The 19624-nt window shown below is 34.8% G+C and overlaps 3 protein-coding genes across 6 annotated transcripts; 2 read left to right on the top strand and 1 right to left on the bottom strand.

Annotated features, from left to right (window-relative positions):
* Nucleotides 1–999: 999 nt before the first annotated feature.
* On the bottom strand, nt 1000–6399 carry LOC103486859 (aladin). The gene is made up of 14 exons (XM_008444987.3): nt 6048–6399; nt 5885–5940; nt 5605–5784; nt 4641–4755; nt 4345–4444; nt 4013–4189; nt 3734–3792; nt 3384–3471; nt 3216–3291; nt 2527–2626; nt 2005–2056; nt 1777–1914; nt 1603–1690; nt 1000–1457 (listed from the first exon to the last, which is right to left on the bottom strand). The coding sequence occupies exons 1-14, from the start codon at nt 6103–6105 to the stop codon at nt 1395–1397; spliced, it is 1350 nt and encodes a 449-aa protein (XP_008443209.2). The 5' UTR covers nt 6106–6399; the 3' UTR covers nt 1000–1394.
* A 638-nt stretch (nt 6400–7037) lies between these two features.
* Nucleotides 7038–10439, top strand: LOC103486860 (protein ROOT PRIMORDIUM DEFECTIVE 1). Of its 4 annotated transcripts, none has more exons than XM_008444991.3 (2): nt 7038–8592; nt 9513–10439. In XM_008444991.3, the coding sequence occupies exon 1, from the start codon at nt 7281–7283 to the stop codon at nt 8538–8540; it is 1260 nt and encodes a 419-aa protein (XP_008443213.2). In that variant the 5' UTR covers nt 7038–7280; the 3' UTR covers nt 8541–8592; nt 9513–10439. The 4 variants fall into 4 exon arrangements, with proteins under 4 accessions (XP_008443213.2, XP_008443212.2, XP_008443211.2 ...); XM_008444990.3 differs by having other exon boundaries at nt 9455–10439; XM_008444989.3 differs by having other exon boundaries at nt 7039–8696.
* A 1804-nt stretch (nt 10440–12243) lies between these two features.
* LOC103486861 (protein SYM1) lies at nt 12244–19115 on the top strand. The gene is made up of 8 exons (XM_008444992.3): nt 12244–12940; nt 15961–16048; nt 16840–16934; nt 17306–17378; nt 17470–17562; nt 17689–17775; nt 18791–18871; nt 18972–19115. Exons 1-7 carry the CDS (start codon nt 12564–12566, stop codon nt 18869–18871), a joined length of 894 nt encoding a protein of 297 aa, XP_008443214.2. The 5' UTR covers nt 12244–12563; the 3' UTR covers nt 18972–19115.
* The last annotated feature ends 509 nt before the right edge of the window (nt 19116–19624 follow it).

Genomic DNA, 19624 nt, shown 5'->3' with positions numbered 1-19624 from the left:
AGCCATTTATGGGACAAAAGGAAGCCATTTATGGGACAAAAAGATGGGGAAAATGTTGGAGAAAATGAATGAAAATTGAGATGATCCAAGCTGTGTTCTTGCTAATGTTGAAGGAGATGGCCATATAACAATAAATGAAGGGGTTGTATTGGACAAAATTAAGAGTGGGAGAGGAGGATCTTCTTTGGTGAGGACCATCTTCGCTGGCTGTCTTACGATGCTCTATTTAAATGTAAAGTCACCCAACAACAAGTTCTTTTTTCTATGATTTTTATATCAATTTTGGCTTAATTGTCCTTCATGGCATAATCTCACCAAAAGAAAAAAAAAAAGGGAATCACCAAAAGAAAAAAAGGGGAATGAAGATTTTAACCTCTTTAGTATCTACCCAGTCAATTCGTTAACCATGTTAGATTAACTATAAGAACCAAAAGAGTTACTTTTAAAATGGATTAAATAAATGTTATACTTAAAAGTATAGAAACACTAAAAGTAACATAAACTTAAATTATATTTAAAAAACGGTATTTCATGTAAAAATTCTCTACCAATTGAGCACAACTAAACTAACCTAAAGTTTGTATTATTAACATTAAGATCAAAAGTTCCATCATCTCTCTAGAAATTTGTTAGAGGTATAATTTTGATGGAAACTTAATCGCTTTAAAAGAATCCAAACATTAGTTCTTGTTTTGATATTTAAATTATAAGGTGTTGCTTTGGTAGATAAGTGTAGAATAATGTAATGTTATGGATATATAATAAAGTTCAATCTAATGTTACTTGTATGTTGGAAGATATAACATTTCTATCAAGTTGTGTGCTCACAGTGAGCATTCTCCTATAGGAGGCTCGAGAATGATCTTGACCCGTTTGCTGTAGGATTACCAATTTGTAAACTACTTTTGGGGTCGTTGGATACTCCTAAGTTGAAATCCTTTTCGTTTTTTTGTTTTGTATGCTCTTGTATTTTTCATCTGTAGTCTTAAAATTAAAAAATAAAGAAAAAAGAGGAAAATGAAAGTTCTATTTAATATTTCAAACATTTGATACAAATAACATGATCTCCATAATCAGAATATCCACTTGAACATCACGACCTTACTTGAACAGAATCGGTTTTATAGGTTGTATGAGTGCGTTCTTGAGTTCTAAGAATAACCACGACATCAAAACTTTGATGCAAACAAACCCATCAGAGAGCTTTTCTTTCTTACTAACTTTTTTTCTTTCCTTTTTTCTTTTTCCTAATAACAAAAGCAAGAGTTGAAGATGGTACCATAGGATTTGCGGCAACAGAAACTGTACAGAAGAATTAGATAACCTCTTTCTCTTCGAGATTTAGCACCATACAGTAATCCTACCCAGATTAGGCCTTCTCAAGAGAACCACAACTAAGGAACCACATGAGAGCGGAATATCAGAGGATAGGTACAGCAAAATCCACTGCTCCAACACTGCAAAATTAGTGGAAACAAACATTGTAATAAATTTTGAAGTGAAATAAGATGAAACAAAAATAACATTCCTGTACGGTTTCGTATGTTTTGATTTTATAAATGCCGGCATTCATAAAAGCCAAGGGATTCTTTTGAAACATACCACTGAAAGCAAAGGTCCTTGCTTGAACTTGCCATGGAAAGAAAATGCAACTGGCTTTGGATTATCTCCAGGTCCTCTAATAAAGCCACTGAACAAAATTCAAACAATTGCACGTGCAGGTCAGTTGAAATTCTAAGTTAGTTGAGTTGATGGAGTTTGATGTTGATAACTCACATTAAGGATGGACAAATCAGGGGTGTCCTTTTAACGTCATATACTGCGATCAGACCGTTATATAATTCGTCTCCATCCTTGAAAGAAACAGCCAGTCGCTCTCCTGAAGCATCCCATGCTATCTTCTCAATACCTTGACTGAAAGGATAATGCACAGTTGTCAAAATTTTAAGGTTAACAATCTTGGTCATCTAAAAAATGGGCGCCTAACAAATGAAACGTATATACCTGTTCGTCAAAGTAGTAATCTCTGGTAAGTCAACAGGTAACAGATGTGCAACTGAAGACAAAAATCATTGAGAATGCATCAGATCAACATTATGGCTAGCGCACATTTTGCAATTTTATTGAAGGTAAAAATAGATTCATCACGTTAACCAGGCAACATCTGCAATAAAAATATTGTTCCTGTAAGGATATTAGGTGGAGACGTAAAGTTAAAGTGAACATTACTCAATACCTTGCATAATGCACCTGAATCCAAACTGGGAAAGCGTTCCAAGTGATGACATTATCACAAATCATTAAGATTTAACCTAAATTCATTAATTTGCTATTGAGAAACTACCATTTCTGTCAGTTCCATCTTTTCATCAAAGTCTCATTGTCTAAATCCTATTATTTCTACAGATACCATAAGAAAAACTTCCAAACACCTCAATTATTGCAGTTGCAATACGCAAGACAATGTGCACAAATCCACTTCATAACATGACATTGGAACAAATACGGTAAAAGCAATTCATATACCTAATGACGGAGGCTTAGATGCAAAGTGAATTGAACCCAATACTGAAGAATCAGAGAAAGCAAGCAGTATCATACGTCCTTCGGGATCCCAAATTGCTCCCTGATATCATGACATTCATTAGTGGGATACAAGCAAAAAAATCAACTCATAAAAAACTTCATTAATTATAGTGGTGACTAGAAAAAAGATTGCTAATAACTATAAATTTTAACTTAACTGGTAAAAGTGAGAACCAAATAAAGGAGTAAGTTTCATGCAATGGGTAGGTATTATGTCAGGATAATTCTTGAATACTTAAACTAATAACGAGATGGAAGGCCTAAGAGAAGGGGAAAGCTAATAATGAAATTTCTGATGCTATATCTGCCATAGTTAGAACTTTATCCTTATACAGTTATGGGATTCAATATTAGTATTCACTTCAACTACTATATGCGAACAAATGGATTAAGTGGATCATGTGTTGCATTTCTACTACATCCTTGTCTATTTTCCTCACGACAAACTGAAGTAAATTGGAAGCTTCTGCTATCGGCCTGTCTATTTTTCATTATTTCAATTGAATACCAAGCATTTTTTTCCTAGAACAAAAGAGAGACCGAGCAAGAGAAATGGACAGAGACATAGAGAGAAGGGAACATCCCTGGACAAGATAAAATAAATAAAAACAATTTTTTTTTCTCTGTACCGTGACAAAACCACTTGTTGAAGACCATTGTTCAGATGTCCATGCATTCGTTTCCCAAAGATAAAATGTTCCATCGCTGCGAAATAAATGGAGTTATATACACAGAAAAAAACAGATCTGGCTGAGTATTGTGTAACAAAGTTCACAAGACAGTTGGTTAGTACTTACAATTTTGCAGCAAAAAAGTAATCTCCAGTAGGTGACCACTTGATTGTTGATACACACCCTAATCCACGCCTAATGGGCGTTCCCAACCCTGGAAAGTCCCAAAAGTCAAAGGAAATCTTAAAGAAATATGGGAGGGAGGGGAGGCGGGAGATAAATATTTGAAATTATAAAAAATAATTTAATTAATCATCTGGTAAATAAGATGAGAAACAAAATAACATAACCAGGCAAGTCATGTATTGTTGATATATTATTAATGAAAGCATTTTCCGTACCACCAGTACTATTCTTCTTTTAAAGAAAAGCATCTACTTATCAATGATAACTAAGAAGATTAGCCTCTGACATACCTTGAGCCACATCCCAAATGGTAAAAGAAGAGCTCTCATAAGTAGCAGATGCGAGATATGTGCTAATGAGTTAAGGAAATCTCTAGTATCAGGTTGAAATACTTCAGTGAGGAGACAACAGAAAAGAACAATAAAAATATAGCAAGTAAAATATTATCAGCAAGTATAGTCAAAGAAAATCATTTGATGGATTCTTCCACAGAGAAAGGAGTTTGCACTATCATCCAACCATCAATTCAACTATGCAAAGGACTAAAATTTGTTAATTGATTTGGATATCTTCCATCAGGACTCCATGACAGGGCACTAATCTGTTCATCATGGCTTCGGAGAAAATCAACTAGTGTATATCGAACCCCGGAGCCTCTTGAGAATGATCCTAAGAAAGACACAGCACCAGGTCTCACGGAAGCAGCATTTCCAGGGAAAGAAGCAGCCCATATACAAATTCCACCTCTGAAAAAACATTCAGTTGAGGGATTTCAAGTCAAGTTAAAATATAAACGCTAATGTAAAGCAAACATTCTTGTGAGACATGATTTTATGCTCTTAAGTTCTAAGATATATAGTGCTTATTTTATATGATAAGATTGCAGCTCTATGGTACTTGCTTGCATGCAACAGACAGAGTCCTCCCGCCATTTGGTCTCCACTCAAGAACTTTAACATCTCTTTGCAAGTCATGGGTCAAAATACAAGGGTCTTTTCCTTCTGTCCAGAGAGTAAAAAAAATCCACATTATTTGAAAGAAATTGCACAAGTAATTTTGAGATGAAATGAACTAATGCAAGTTCTATATACAAACAAAAATTTCAGAAAAACAACAAACCTACTTCTATATATACCTACACAAAAATAAAGATTACAAAACCTTAACCAAATAATATGGTGAACTAGATTTGATGACCTGCATTTTCATAGTCACGGACAACAACTTGATTCGTCCCAGATATGAATGCAATAATATGCTTGTGCTGGTGCCAACTCACTCCTTGAAGATATTCAGTTGGTAAGTATTTTACCTGTAAAATTGATTAGTGAGCATGAGGTGCTTAACTTTCTTTCACAAGTTATAAAGCATATGCTTTGAATTTGGAATGCACAGTGCAGCCAATTTATTAAACTTCGATCGATCTGCATATTTAACAACTTAAGAACTTCAAAGTAAATAGAGTTATTGTCATTCCAAGGCCATTCTTTTTATGTTAGGCCATACCATGAACTTGTAGATGTATTATATGGCTTGGTCGTGGATATAAGCCCCATAAACGCCTCACACAGATAGCAAGATGCCAAGTCAAGTTTCCAAGGTTCAACTTCCTCAAGAAATGCCACATACATAGAAAACTTTTCTTTCATGCAAAAGAATAAGGGGAATAAATGTCGAACGTCCTTAAAATTACAATGGAGGCATATTTTAGTGACACCATTTCAAATTTTAGGCTTTGTTGAACTCCAACAAACACCGTGAATTAAGAACTTTAAGGCAACATGAACTTCAAAATTTTGTTGCCAATATATGTAGGGTAGGTCTTTTCCCTTCGCTATATGCAACATAATCCAATGCAGTTTGCTGTGCGGAAATTCTTACAAATATTCCTTAACTAACAATTTTCTACTCGTGTTGTAGTGCCTTTGGTGTGAATCGTATTGAACATAATCTAGGATTAGCCTTATAAAAAACGATATTGGAGGATTCTTCTTCTTCTTCTTTTTTTTTTCTTTTTTCCTTTAATGGAAAAGTTGTCTATGCTACAGCCTAGATGTTAGGAAACGGGTAAGGGAATGCCTCAAAGTCAGGAAACTAGTGTACCAGCATTTAGAAATGCTTCTGAATCACACTATTCGTTATCAACAAATATGAAACTTACATCATTAGGACGCAAAAAACGGTTGATGGAGCCCTCGATGAATCCCTGCAAAGATGCAATCACACCCTTCCGTTGAATAATTTCCCCATTTGCTTCATCGTTCCTAGGCTCATTCTTCGGTTCGGGAGTTGGCGACACCAAAAAATCGGACTGAAATGGAACAGGACTAAACACCATACCCTGTTAAACACCACAACCACAAAGTCCAAATTCCAATTTCCAGTACAAAAACATCGAGCCAGAAGTACATCAACCATAAATTTCAATTATAATTACTCACAAGGACTTTCCCATAAGTATCGTTCGCCCGATCATCGGAAAGGCAATCGGCAGTAACTAAATAGCAACAAGTTCACAAAAAAAAATTGATGATCAAAATCATAGAAAAAAAAAGAACACTTGAACTTCACAAGTGAGAAGCAAAGTAAGATTTAGATACTAACTGAGGTCGCGATTGATTTCGCAGATGGTAACAGATCCAGGAGGGGGAAATGAAGGCATTGTAAGGGAAATTCAAAGCCCTAAATGGATCAGATGAGTAAATTCCTGCCCAATTCAGCTCAAGAACTGATTCTGATTTCTGGCGAAGTTCTTGGATTGTTTGAATTGACCACCGGATTTTCCCGCCTACTCTTTCGGGTCCGTAGGAGGATTTTCCAGTTAGATACTGTTTTAGAACTTTCTGAGAAGTTTGAAATTAGGGTTTATGGTAGGGTTTATGGGCATATATTGAAATGTAAGATCGAAAATATAACGATCGGTAAGAATGTCAGAGCAATTAATCAAAGGAAGGTGTGTTATTAACGTCAATCCGCCAAAGTTAATACTTTAAATAGTGTGTAACAGGGTGGTCTATAATGTTACGGTCCCTACTTTCTCTTTGGGTTCAATGTGTTTTTGGACTCATAAATTAACTTATTCATGGAATTTATGTGGATAAGAACATGCGTAATCGATCGTCTTTTAGTAAATAAAGTTTCTTTTGAAAAAGGTAAATTGCTTTGAAAAGTTGATAGCTTAACTTTTATAATGTCTATACTATCAACCTTCAAATCAGATGTTTTTTATGCTAGAGATATGTTCATATCATCACAGTTATACAACTTAAAAGATTATAAATCTTGTCAGGTTTAAACTAACATCCTTTCTAAACCATTTTTCTAGTTTGTATCTCTTTTATGATTTTGCTATTTATAGTGCATTGCATAAAAATAAGCATGCTTTTAAACTTTTAATTCTTTCGTATCTTATTTTTTCTTTCTATAATCACCTTCGAGAATTCGTGCTTTAACCCTTATTTTACTCTATCAATAAAATATTTTTTTTTAAAAAAAGATAAAATTTATTAAGTCGAACATACAACTATGTTAGTTGTATAATGAATGTAAGGTTGAATGTCTAAACCTCTAGTCTAAAAACAAATTACGTGCCTATTAACACCGAAGTAGAGTAGAGCCAAGAATGATAACAAATTTTGTAAAGGCCCCTATTGCTTCACCTGAGTTGAGAGATATAAATATTCTCAAGACAGTGTATATTTGAATAATTACAAAAGATGATGGTCAGCAAAATAACATTAGATCCAACAACGGACCCAAATAGCACAGTATGGGCACAATTCTGCCCTGCTTGTTCTTCAAGTTCTAGGTGAGCACAATAAATGTACGATTTCATCGATGAGGTATGAAATTTTCTTTGAATCCCCATTTTTTCTTTCAAAGCCTACTTTTTCCAGAATCCCATTTGGTCCCTTCAATCATTTCTGTCAAAAGAGATGGAGAAAGCCAGTAGTGAGCGCTCAAACTCGGTTAGAAGGCAGAACAAGGGACCTCAAGCTCGACAAACTCGCAACCCAGCTCCAAAAATTCAGGGTCATCCTCAAACTCCACGAGCTCATGACCAATCGGAAACGCGGCCCTTTCGTCTCCTTACAAATCATGTCTCGTTGGAGAAACATTGTTGGTGTCAGAATCGGAATTGGGGAGTTTCTTCATAAGTACCCCCATGTGTTCGACGTATTTCCTCATCCGGTAAGGAGGAATTTATGCTGTAGAATCACTGGAAAGATGACTGCCTTGATGAAACAAGAGGAGAATGTTATTAATGATATGGAAATCGAGACTGTACAGCGATTGAAGAAGTTGCTAATGATGTCTGTGAATGGGACTCTCCATGTTCATGCTTTGAGACTAATCAGCAGGGAATTGGGGTTGCCTGATGGGTTTAGAGAATCGATTCTTGAGAAGTATTCTGATGATTTTAGATTGGTTGATTTGGAGATTGTTGAATTGGTTGAGAAACATGAGAATGGAGCTGTGGCTGAGGTTGAAAAATGGAGGGAGAGAGAGTTTAGAGAGAAATGGCTGAGTGAATTCGATGTCAAATATGCATTTCCTATCAATTTCCCAACTGGGTTTATAATAGAAGGAGGTTTTAGAGAGAAACTGAGGAATTGGCAGAGGCTTCCATATACACAGCCGTATGAGAAGAGACAAGGGTTTGGTCATCGTTCTTCTGGGGGGGTTCAGCGCCATGAGAAGCGAGCTGTGGCTGTTCTTCATGAGCTTTTGAGCTTGACTGTGGAAAAGCTGGTTGACGTTGATCGACTTGTCCATTTTAGGCGTGATTTTGCCATTGAAGTCAATATCCGCGAGCTTCTACTGAAGCACCCAGGAGTATTCTACATATCAACCAAGGGGACCACCCAAATCGTTTTCCTTAGAGAGGCTTATGCTAAAGGGTGCTTGGTAGAGCCTAATCCAATATACATTGTTAGAAGGAAGATGCAGGACCTTGTTTTGTTGGGCCGCCGACACACAAAGCAGTTGGAATCATCCATGGAAATCAAGGAGAATGACAATGCAGCCGATAATGGAGACTGGCTATCTAAGAGTGAAGGAAGTTGGGTCTTGCCAATACTACAGGGCTTTGATTGAGGGATGTGGTTCAAATATATGATAATGTTGATGGTTTGTGCATTGTTTAAGGGTGAGTGAAGAAGGAACTATGTTCATGGTAGAACCAAATTGTTTGTCTGATGATGTTTGAATGAATCCACCCACTCAAGGGGGACAAAGAAACCAGCCTTTAAGGTTATTTCTTTAAACTTCCATTATTCCTATTTTTTCGAAAATCTATTTGAGGCTCTTGAAAATTTGAAAATTTGAAAATATAAGCGATTTCAGAACTATGTGCTGTAATTGACTGAAAGCGCCTTTCACCATTTCAAGAATCACACTAACTCACTTCGAATCATTACTTTGTTTGGTGAAGAAAATACTTTTTCTTTTGTTGTCATATTTTTATCTAGCTTCCTTTCGACTTTGTTTGATTATGTAAATTAAGTAGGATGGCATGAGGTTATGAAAATTTGAAAACTCTTCTTTTCTTGAGTGAATAGTATAAAAGGACTCCAGTACTTACACTGCATCTATTGCTATCTGCATTGACTTTATTTTTACAATTGAAGCTTCCAGCATATTGTTTTATTGTTGTGTTCAACAATTGTATTCACTTTATATGGAACCCCTTGATATAAAATGAATCCTCAAAATGAAGTTACGTTTTATTTCTTTATTCATTGACTATTGCTAGTTTGATTGTTCTAATGTTTGATTTTCATAATTGAACCGATTTAATTATGCTCCGTTCTTGTTCTTTTGACTTAACTAGTTATGGCAAGAACTTCAGACATGTTACTAATGTAGCTTTTGTTTGATATTTCTGGATACCTCAATTTGCTTGTGCTACTATTTTGGGAGCACTTTGCTAAAGTATTTTTTAAAATGGTTAAGAGCCCTTTTGTCCATGTTAGTTTTATCTTTACTAACATAAATGGTAAAATCAACAGACAACACTGAAGTTCTTGCCGCTGCTTAAGAGCCTGGCTTTTACAACTATTTTTGTAGGACCGAGCTTGTATGAAGCAGCATATCCATGGACAAAGCTGGCTGATCTAAAAAGCATACGGAGGCAACCACTCTTCAAAACTGACAATGGTTTCACATATAAAGCCATCGGGAGAAAACAAATTCGAGACCTTTTTTTTCTCTTTTCTTTCTTTGGACAAGAAACTAAGCTCTCATTAGGAAAAATAAAAGAATTTAGAAGTACCTACAAAAAGAAGGTCCGCAAAAGGACACCTTTAACTGACTACAAGTATGGACTCCAATCCAAAAAAATTCTATTAACCTGTCCATGAAGACACATTAAATCTCACAGCCACCCGGACCTCCCCTAAATACTTCTCGATCCCTCTAAAACTTCTACCGCTCCTCTGAAGTCACTCTAAAAGATAGCACATTGACAAGTCCACCAAAATAACTCTTCCTTTTATCTTGATAGGAGGAGAATGAATTCGACCTTTTTTATTTCACCTTTATTTGAATGGTTGCAAGTCATCTCTGGATTACGAGCTAGCATAACAAGAGTGTCAATGAAAATGAAGTTTGGATGCAGAAAGGCTATTAAGGACCGCTGGTGGACAAAAAGTCTTTTGACACTCCAAGAAACTTGGTTATTTTGTTTGAGACAAACATGGGCAACAGAATAGAAACAACCAGAAGGAATAGTGTTGTATGATGAAATGATGAACTTGTTGAAAAAAGGACTACAAGTTCTTGAGCCTGCTTCCCTCAATCAGACCATCACACTGGCTTCAATTCAAGGGATTTACTGAGAGGATCAAAGGAAAAGGACATGCTTCTGTTTTCTTCACTTGCATTATGTTTGATGCTCTTCAGATTATAATAAAGAAGAGGTATGTGCCGTTCAACTTTAACTGTATAAGTTTTTTCCTATGCTATGGCTTAATGGAGAATGGAGCTTTTTAGTTATATCTGGTATGTTTGAAAGTGTTGATACAAGAATCTCATCCTCTCATATTTGGTGATTTTCTATCCTATTCTCATCTCTCCCATATGGCTGAAAATCAAATCTTTTGTCCTATTTTTGGTTGGTTGGGAGCTTGTTATATGTGGCTTTAGATGAACAGATATAGACAACAGATATAGACACGAATACAACATGAACAAATAGTGACCCATCATTTTCTGTAAAACCTGGACAAGCCAAAGACACGTTTATTAAACTAAAATTTTTTAAAAATATATATTGTTTTTATACCATTAGAAAATTTGGAGTGAACGAGCTAATGCATTTATATGCTTAAAAAATTAGTTGGTGTAATTCGCACTCGAAATATATTTTATTGGCATATATGAGTCTTTTTAATCTACTCAATAGTGTTCAATACATGTCTAACACATTTGTTGCACTAGGAAATATTCGATATTTGTCCAATAAATGGTGGACATGAACATGCTAGCCAAATTACAAGCAAAAGAGTGTGTTTCTGTATTGCGATTTATACTCAAACTTGAAATTAGGGTACTTTTATAGATTTGCATTGTGTTATATGAGAATGATGGAGTAAAATATTCACTTGTTCATATTGGTATTTAGTAAATGAGAAATCAACGTTAAGAGTACTTTCGTAAAACCAAAAACCAAAAGAAGAAAGTTGTTTATCCCATAAAATTAGTCAGAGTTGGTTTAAAAACTCACATTATGAAAAAACACAAAAGAAGAGAACAAGGAATTGTGTCATCGATAATTATGGACTAAGGTAGGTTAAACACGAAAGAAGAAAGCAAGGAATCGTGTTATACATAATGGCTCTCTAATCAAAAGATGGATCGAAAAGCTTATGATTGTAAATGACTGACACATTGGAAGAGTTCATTCATTCCCTACTTGAAGTAATAAAGTCTCATAGTGATATTTGTTTGTGGTTTGTTTACAAACAATTCGTTGAAATTAGAAGCTCATAGATATCTTTTAATAGAGATGATTGAGAATTCAAATAGGAATCAAATGTATTATTATTAGTAATATATCATTTCCAAATTTCAAACTAATTAAAATGCATTGTATAACTCTTTAAATTATAAAAAACACTCTTAAAAATCAATGTCTCACTTCGTGGTGTGACTGCCATCGACTAACACTAGCTTCTACTGTCACCAACTAACTCATACCGGTAGCTACTATCATTGCTACCATCACATCTAATTTCGGCCAACTTTGATGATCATCATCCAAAACGTCAATGACTGTTATTTTAAATCATTAGTTTATATAATCGTCTTTCATAATAATTTGACATTAACAAAAACACTTTCAATATCTAATAAATACACAAGCTTTATACGAATATACGAAAGAGCTGTCAAATGCACTAGTACTTTTATTTAGAATAATTTTTATATCAAAAATATATAAATGAAATTGACAATTCAGAAAAACATTTTTTTTAATTCATCCAAATAGACCTTACATAAATACAAAAAATAGAAAGTGATTTTTAAACATTTGGGTAGATTCAAACTTCTAACTTTGGATTTGAATGATTATATCTTAACCTAGTTTAAGTTTGTTTTAATTTTGATTTACTTTTTTTTTTTTCTTTTTAAGTATTGCAGCTACGGGTATGATTCATGCTTATACTAAATAATAATAATAAAGGAAAGTATGACACATGCTTTCTTTCCTAGACTACAAAACTATACTCTCCATCTTATTTCAAAATATATAAAATGACAGATCGATAAATTATTTAGTCAGAAATAAATCAACTCAAAACATATGATATCAAATATTTGAATCGAATCGAATCGAATTGAATTTAAGTCATAAAAGGAGGAAAAAGATTCTAACTTTGGAAAATTGGAAAAAAAGAAGGGAAAAGAGCAAAAAGCAAATGAACAATGGACAGTCTTACTAGTCATCAGCTACATTGTCTTCTGTGAAAATTCTGCCTGATTATCGCCGGCGACAGCCGAAATAAACAATCACCATTTTCCTCCGTTCTATAATTTTTAAAATCCTAGTGCTGAGCTCTGTTTTGCAAAACTTCCTCTCCTTCAGTTCTCTTAGCTTTCTCATCGTCCACGACGGCGATGGTTCCCTGTGGCCTCACTCTTTCTCTGAAACCTCCTACCCTTTGTACTCGTATCAGTTTTAATGGCGGACACATTTCAGCTTTCGGCCTCCAAGCTCCAATTCTTGAAACCCCAGTTCAAATGAAGGGGACTCGTGTTTGTTCTTTCCGCCATAACCATCGATTGGAGTTTAATGATGTGGGTCGGCGTCAAATGCAATGTGGGTCGCTGAGATTTACGGATTTTCGGATTTCAGCATCCTCTGGTGATGGCTCTGGCGATGGGTTTGGGTCTGGAGCTGGCGATGGTGGATATGGAGGTTATGGTCATGAAAATTCTGGAGGCGGTGAAGGGGATAGTGGCAAAAGCGGGAATAACTGGTCCTTCTTGTCTTGGTAATGTATATCATTATAATCTATATCTCTTTCGTTTCTTAGCTTAAACATCCTAATCTTCGCATGCATTTAAGCCTTTAAATTAGTTAGCAAAGGGGGTTCTAACACTTGCTCAACTGATTTTTCGGATTGGCAATTGTAACTCACGTATGTTCCCTTAACAAATGCTTCTTTGGTTGGTCGTTGACTAGAATCTCTCATCTCCTAATGAAAGAAGTGTTATACTTGGACAAATCCTAAGGAAAACATGTTGCTCTGTTAGTCACCAAAGTCAAGATTTGTGGAATGGGTCTCTTAACACTTAACAGGGAATTAGAAAACAGACTACCCTTGCTTTCTTGTTGAATCCTTCCCCTCTTAGGCCGCCATGTTTGATATTATTTGGAGGATTAATATCCTTAAGAAAGTTAGGTTCTTTATTTGACAAGTATGCTCGGTCGTGTGAACACTTGTGATCGGCTGGTTTGGGGAAGAACTACACTTGTGGGATTTTTTTGTTGCATTCTGTATCGGAAGAGTGAAGAGGACATGAATCATCTTTTTTTGGGGCTGCCAGTGTACCGGGATGGTGTGAAGTTCTTTCTTGCAGGATTTCGGTGTTTGCATCGCTACTCTGAGAGACATTCGAGCCACAGTCGAGGAGTTCCTTCTCCATCCACCTTTTAGAGAGAAAGGTTGTTCTTTGTGACTTGTTGGGGTGTCTGCTACTATGTGGGATATTTCGAGGCGAGGAGTGGTAGAGTTTTTAGAGGAAAGGAAAGGGACCCTTGTGAGATGTGGTCCTCAATGAGATTTCATGTCTCTTTGGGCTTTGGTTTCGAAGCTTTTCAATAATTATTCGCTAGGAAACATCTCTCTTAGTTGGAATTCCTTTCTTTAGTGGGAGGTGAGAATGCTTTGTTAGCTCTTGTAATCTTTCATCTTTTACTCAATGAAAACTGTTTTCATCTTGTAATCTATCAGTCTGGTTGATGATGCTCTGATGTGGAAAAGGGAGAAATTGAGGTACATCTCTGCTAAGTCAATCTAAAAATAAAATACTTTTAAGCAGGAAAGGAGAATTTTGGACGAAGGCTTGTGCAATCAAATCTGGATGGTTTTCTTTCTAGAAGGGTTAAGTTTTTCTTTTGGACCTCCGGTGTAAATTTTATGCTCCTTATACTAATACTAGTCTTTCTTATCTTTATTCCATTTGGAAAAGGTTTCTCTAACTTCCTTAGCTTGGGGTATGGCTTTCCCCACCATTTTGTGGTTTCATATGTTCTGTAAAATGAAAAATAAAGAAAGCAACATCTACTCTGTCTAATTCTAACTAGAAAGACTTGATGGGGTCTCAATTCAATCTCTTTGATCTTTCGAGTCTGCTTCAAGACAAAATCCAGATATGCTATGCTCCATAATTTATCTCTCTCCTAATCAAGTTTCACATGGATTTGTTAGATAGGATATGGGTGGATGGTTGGAAGCACTCACCTTCATGCAGAAATACTACGGGAGGTGTGAAACAGAAAATATGGAAAACTTGAGCAGGAATCAGATGGCTTGATAGAAAAAGGACACCTCCTAGCTTAATTGGTTTACATTAATTGAAAAAAAAAAATACAAATTCTGAATTTATGAGGATGAGATCGTGGATAAACTTAAGAAGAGATAGACAAAGGTTGGTTTGTGGATGAGTGAAGAAATGTTAAGGATATTAGAAGCTTGTTCATAAGTTTATTTGAGTTTGGTTACAAATAGAGCGAATGGGAGAGATTGCCATTCAAAATTTTGTATTCTTCATTTTCTCTCATTGAAATTGGTCTTTTATCAAAAGAAAATCTAGTTTAAGTTCCCTTCATCATCCATAGTTTTCAATTGTACCTTAATAAAATAGATATTTATACTGTTCCAATCAGCTTCTTGACGACAGGGTTTCAAAGTGCAGGAATCTTGCATTTCTTTTCTTAATATAAATCACTCACCTTTTCTAGTCTTCAATCATCGATACTTACCCCGGTCAGTTTGATCTTTGGTGAGGTTTCTTGTTTCTATGTGGGCTTTGGTTTCAAATTTTTTTTGTAACTATTCCCTAGGTGACATTTTATTTAGTGGGGTATTTTGTGAAGTCGATTTTTTGTATGTCCTTTTATTCTTTTATTCTTATTCTTTGTCAGCTATAGCAGTTCTTGCTGTTGAAAAAAAAATCATCCATACTTGCTAATACTAAATACTACCCTAATATGTATTTCATACTGTTCCTATCAGGGCACAATTGTCACCAATTCGTAGTCATAGTCATAGATAGACTTCTGTGGATGAGTCATGATTGATATAATATGGGATGCTGGTTTTGCATTCCATCATAAATTTTATGGGATGAGCCATGAGGACAACCTCCAATCATAATTGAATGCATTTGTTTGCATTCCATCATAAATTTTATTGCCAAAGTTGGACAAAGCCAAAATAGATGATTGTAGGATGAACAAAATAGTCATGCTTTACTCTAGGATTATTGGATGGATATGCTGTACTCTAGATTTCATCCTTTCCTCTTGCATATGATTGGCATCATGGCCCATCAGATGATAGATAAATGATAATTATGAATCTGCTTCATAAGAGTGAGGTGATCAGACTTGGAAATTTTAGAATACTGCTTTCAAAACACATTTTCAATACCATAATTTTCCTGTAAAAAATCCATATTTGATCGCTAGTGGAATTAATCTTTTGACAAAACCTATCGCGTTTGTTTACTTGTGTTGTGTTTTAACATGTGTCAATTGTTTTTTTTTTAGTGTCCTATTTAGTTGCTTTCAGTAGTTCATTTGACTTTCAGCAGAATGCGAGTCTATGAGGTAATTGTACCTAGTAAGTTGGAAATTGATTCAAAATCTCGTCTTTTCTGACCTCTTAGCTTCTTTTTACAAGATTTAATCAGAAACAAGTTTTCAACGCCTCATCTGTTTTTATTTATTTTTTTTTGTTTTTTTTTTTGTCAATTTTGTTTAAGGGGGGAAATCTTGATTTTTCAGGTATTTGACTCTTCTTGCAAAATACCCTGCTTTGGTGAAATCTATAACATCTGGGATACTAAATGCTCTGGGAGATTTAATATGCCAGGTTTGCCTCCTAAAATATTTCTTGGAATCTGTGAACTTCCAAGTAATTTGCAATGTTGGCTTTGTTGAAGATTTTGTTTCATTATTTTAGGAAGTGGCAATTGACTGATAGTCGTGAGTTTTTGAGACTCATATAAGCTTGATAAAGATGTGTACTGAATGTCAAAGCAAATTAACGACGGCACGTTCAGAAATTGTTCATAATGAATAAAAATACGAGATAGTGTTATTAGTTTAAAATTTGGATGTGGGAACATTAGTTGGAATACTTGTAAAATTATTTTTGCAAACCCACATTACACTACGTTGATTCAATTACATTAATGGTTGGTTAAATTACAAGTTTAGTTTTTGAACTTTTAGGTTTGTCTAATAGGACTCCACCTTCAAAAGATGTTTGTAAAATAGGTTGTCAAACTTTCACTTTTGTGTGTAATAGGTATTTGATCTTTAAAAGATGTATGGTTGATAGGTTTTCAATTTTGTGTAGAAACGTTTTATAGTCCCGCCTGATAAACAAAAATTTGAAAGTTCAAACTTCAAGGACTAAATTTATTGTTTAACCGAAATTGTATTTTCTTGAAGAAAAGGAGCCATGTTGAAGGATCATCTTCGAGGTAAATGATTTACCATGGATATATATATTTATTTTAATCTTTGATCTCACTGATTTTCTGCTAACTTACTCTAATAGAAAAAAAAAGTTCTGTATACTGCCTTGTGCCTCAGCTGCTTAATAATCTGTTTCTCTTGTAATAACTATTGAACTAAATGCTTAACATCTTCACCTAGATTGTTTTTGAAGAAGCACCATCAGCAGACCTGAGAAGAACGTTCAGATTTTCTCTTTTGGGGCTTGTGTTAGTCGGTCCCGCATTGCATTTCTGGTATTCCTTCAAGACTCTTCTTACTTCTCTTACAACTTCAGAGCTAATTGATATGTGATTAGGAATGAAAACTCCTTGGAAGTTACCTGTTAAAATCCTGAAGATGTTACACTATCTTTTAAAAAAAAAGTCAAATTGTTGGTTCAACTCTCTTAAAGGTTAAAGCCAATTATTATATAGGCCATGGAATCATTCATTCATGTAAATGTGAAATAAACCAATCTCTTGTTGCTTTGAATGGATAATGCTCATAGACATGCCATACATCAATCTGAAACTCAAGATGAATTGTAGTTTGTAATCCTTTTTCAAATCATTTTCAATTTCTTGAATCCTTCTACAGTACGTGCCTAATGTAGGTAATCATGTAGGTACTTGTATCTTAGTCAGTTGGTGACCTTGCCAGGGGCCTCAGGTGCATTCGTCCGTCTTCTTCTCGATCAGGTAATTCATATCTTTACAAGAGCTATTAGATATTCTTAAAAAGTAATTTAACCTGAAGTACTGTATCTAAATGTAATGTTAACAATTGCAGTTCATTTTTACTCCGGTATTCCTTGGGGTCTTTCTAAGTGGATTAGTAACACTAGAAGGGCGGCCATCAAATGTTATTCCTAAGCTTCAACAGGTGCCATTCAAAAATTTTCTGCTCCAACAAGAGAACAACCTTTAATTTAATAGGCTTTTCAGCCTTATACTTCATAGTTCTCTTATCTTGTTTATTTTTTTGATAACTTTTCTTTTTGCTTTTTAGGAGTGGTTTTCTTCTGTTGTGGCTAATTGGAAACTCTGGATACCTTTCCAGTTTCTCAATTTCAGATTTGTTCCGCAGCAATTCCAGGTATGCCTTATTCCATTTGTAGTCCAATTCTTATCTACCATTTGATTTAGTTAATATTTCAAGTAGTAATGTATGTTCTTGTTGATTAAAACCACTGCATAAATGCAATGATGCTATTTTCTCTAACTAAATCAGAATACACTGCCTTTGTTAATTTAATCATCATATATAGTCAAAGTAGTAAAGTGTAAACGGGCATGTGTCATCAAGGTCTTAGATTCAGAATATGGTGGTCTCTTTCTGCTCCTTTTCGGGATAAGAGTCAGTTTCTTTGGTGAGCGAGTTTTGCAATTTTTATGGAGTCTTTGGTTTGATAGAAACAGTAGGAATTGTAGGGGAACGAGAATTCAAGAGGAGGCTATTTGGTCTTTCGCTAGTTTTCACGTCTCCCTTTGAGTTTTGTTGCATAAGGATTTTTACAATTATCCTCTAGTCTTATTTTATTAGATTAACTTCCAGTTATAGTTTGGCTCCTCTTCGTGGGCCCTCTTTCTCTCTCTTCTTTTGAAAAAGGTAAAAAGGTTCTTGAAGGATCCTGTGCATGCTAAGTATTTTATGAGACCTCCAAGGATTCGTCCCTATGGTAGTCTAAGACTCCACCTATTCAGTGGATATGGCCATGCTTATCATTTTTAACCATGACTTCCTGCTTCCTCCCCACAATGTTTTCATATTGTTATTCAGTGTTTTAGTGTATAAACAGTGTTAAAATCTTAGTAAAACGATAAAGGAAAAGGTGAAGTAGTAGAGAGATCAACTTTACACTCATTGGCTGGATTTATAGATACACAGTAAAATGGATTTCCCAAGATTTTGCATAAATGATCACAACGTTTTAAAATGGGAAACCCTGATGAGAACCATCATTAAATTTTATGTTAATTTACATGATAGTCTCTAGACATTCTGAAAATCAAAAGATAAATGGCATAACTATTACATACAAATTCTGTATGACATAGTTTCGAATTATACGGTACTGTATCTAAAGCTTGTATATGCAAAATGACTTCAGGTCCTTGCAGCTAATATCCTTGCCTTGGCATGGAATGTCATCCTCTCCTTTAAAGCACACAAAGAGATCATTACCCGATAGGTCAAAATCTTCACTTGTCATGGGGTTAGATCTACGATTTTGTATTACACTCAATAAGCATTTTGGTCAATCTTGAATAATATTTGATCATTTCTTGCAGATTATGTTATCCGAGGTAGTTCAAATAACAATTTTGATGAAATATTAGTTCTTAGTCTCAGCCTCTAAAAATATTATTGAGTTTTGGAACAAAATTGTGACACAGGCGTGCGAAATCAAGGTCAAATGTTAATTATTTTGATTATATTTTGTTTGGTGTTTTTTAAACAAACAAGGGTGAAATCGAACAACAAAGCTACCGATTTATCTTCTTTGTTGAAACTTCCACTTGAAGCTCTTTTTCGTTAACAAATATGGAGGAGTGTTTGAGATGAGACTAAAGAGGAAGATGTACAAGGTTTAGAAGGCTATTAAGGAAGAAGCTGAGGATGTGGATTTTGGAGTTTTTATTTCTAAGTATTTTCTTTTGATTTAATACTTCACCTTTTATGATTTTGTGAACTCTGTTGGAAATAGGGGACTTTGATGTTAATCCATTTTATCTCAACTCATTTTCCATTTTCTCTTTCAATATTGTGTATGTGATTGTTTACGTATATTATTTGTTTCATCTTACTGAAATTCTATTTCTTTTCATGTACCACATATCTTCGTATGACAGTAGTGTTTGTTGCCAACAAAGTTACGGTTCATGGGAGGAAAATTAACGCAAAATATTTATTTGAGCTCAATAAACTTGAGGATTAAAACAAA

Source organism: Cucumis melo, chromosome 4 (genome assembly GCF_025177605.1).
Source record: "Cucumis melo cultivar AY chromosome 4, USDA_Cmelo_AY_1.0, whole genome shotgun sequence".
NCBI lineage: Eukaryota > Viridiplantae > Streptophyta > Magnoliopsida > Cucurbitales > Cucurbitaceae > Cucumis > Cucumis melo.
This window is presented reverse-complemented; position numbering and strand designations above follow the sequence as displayed.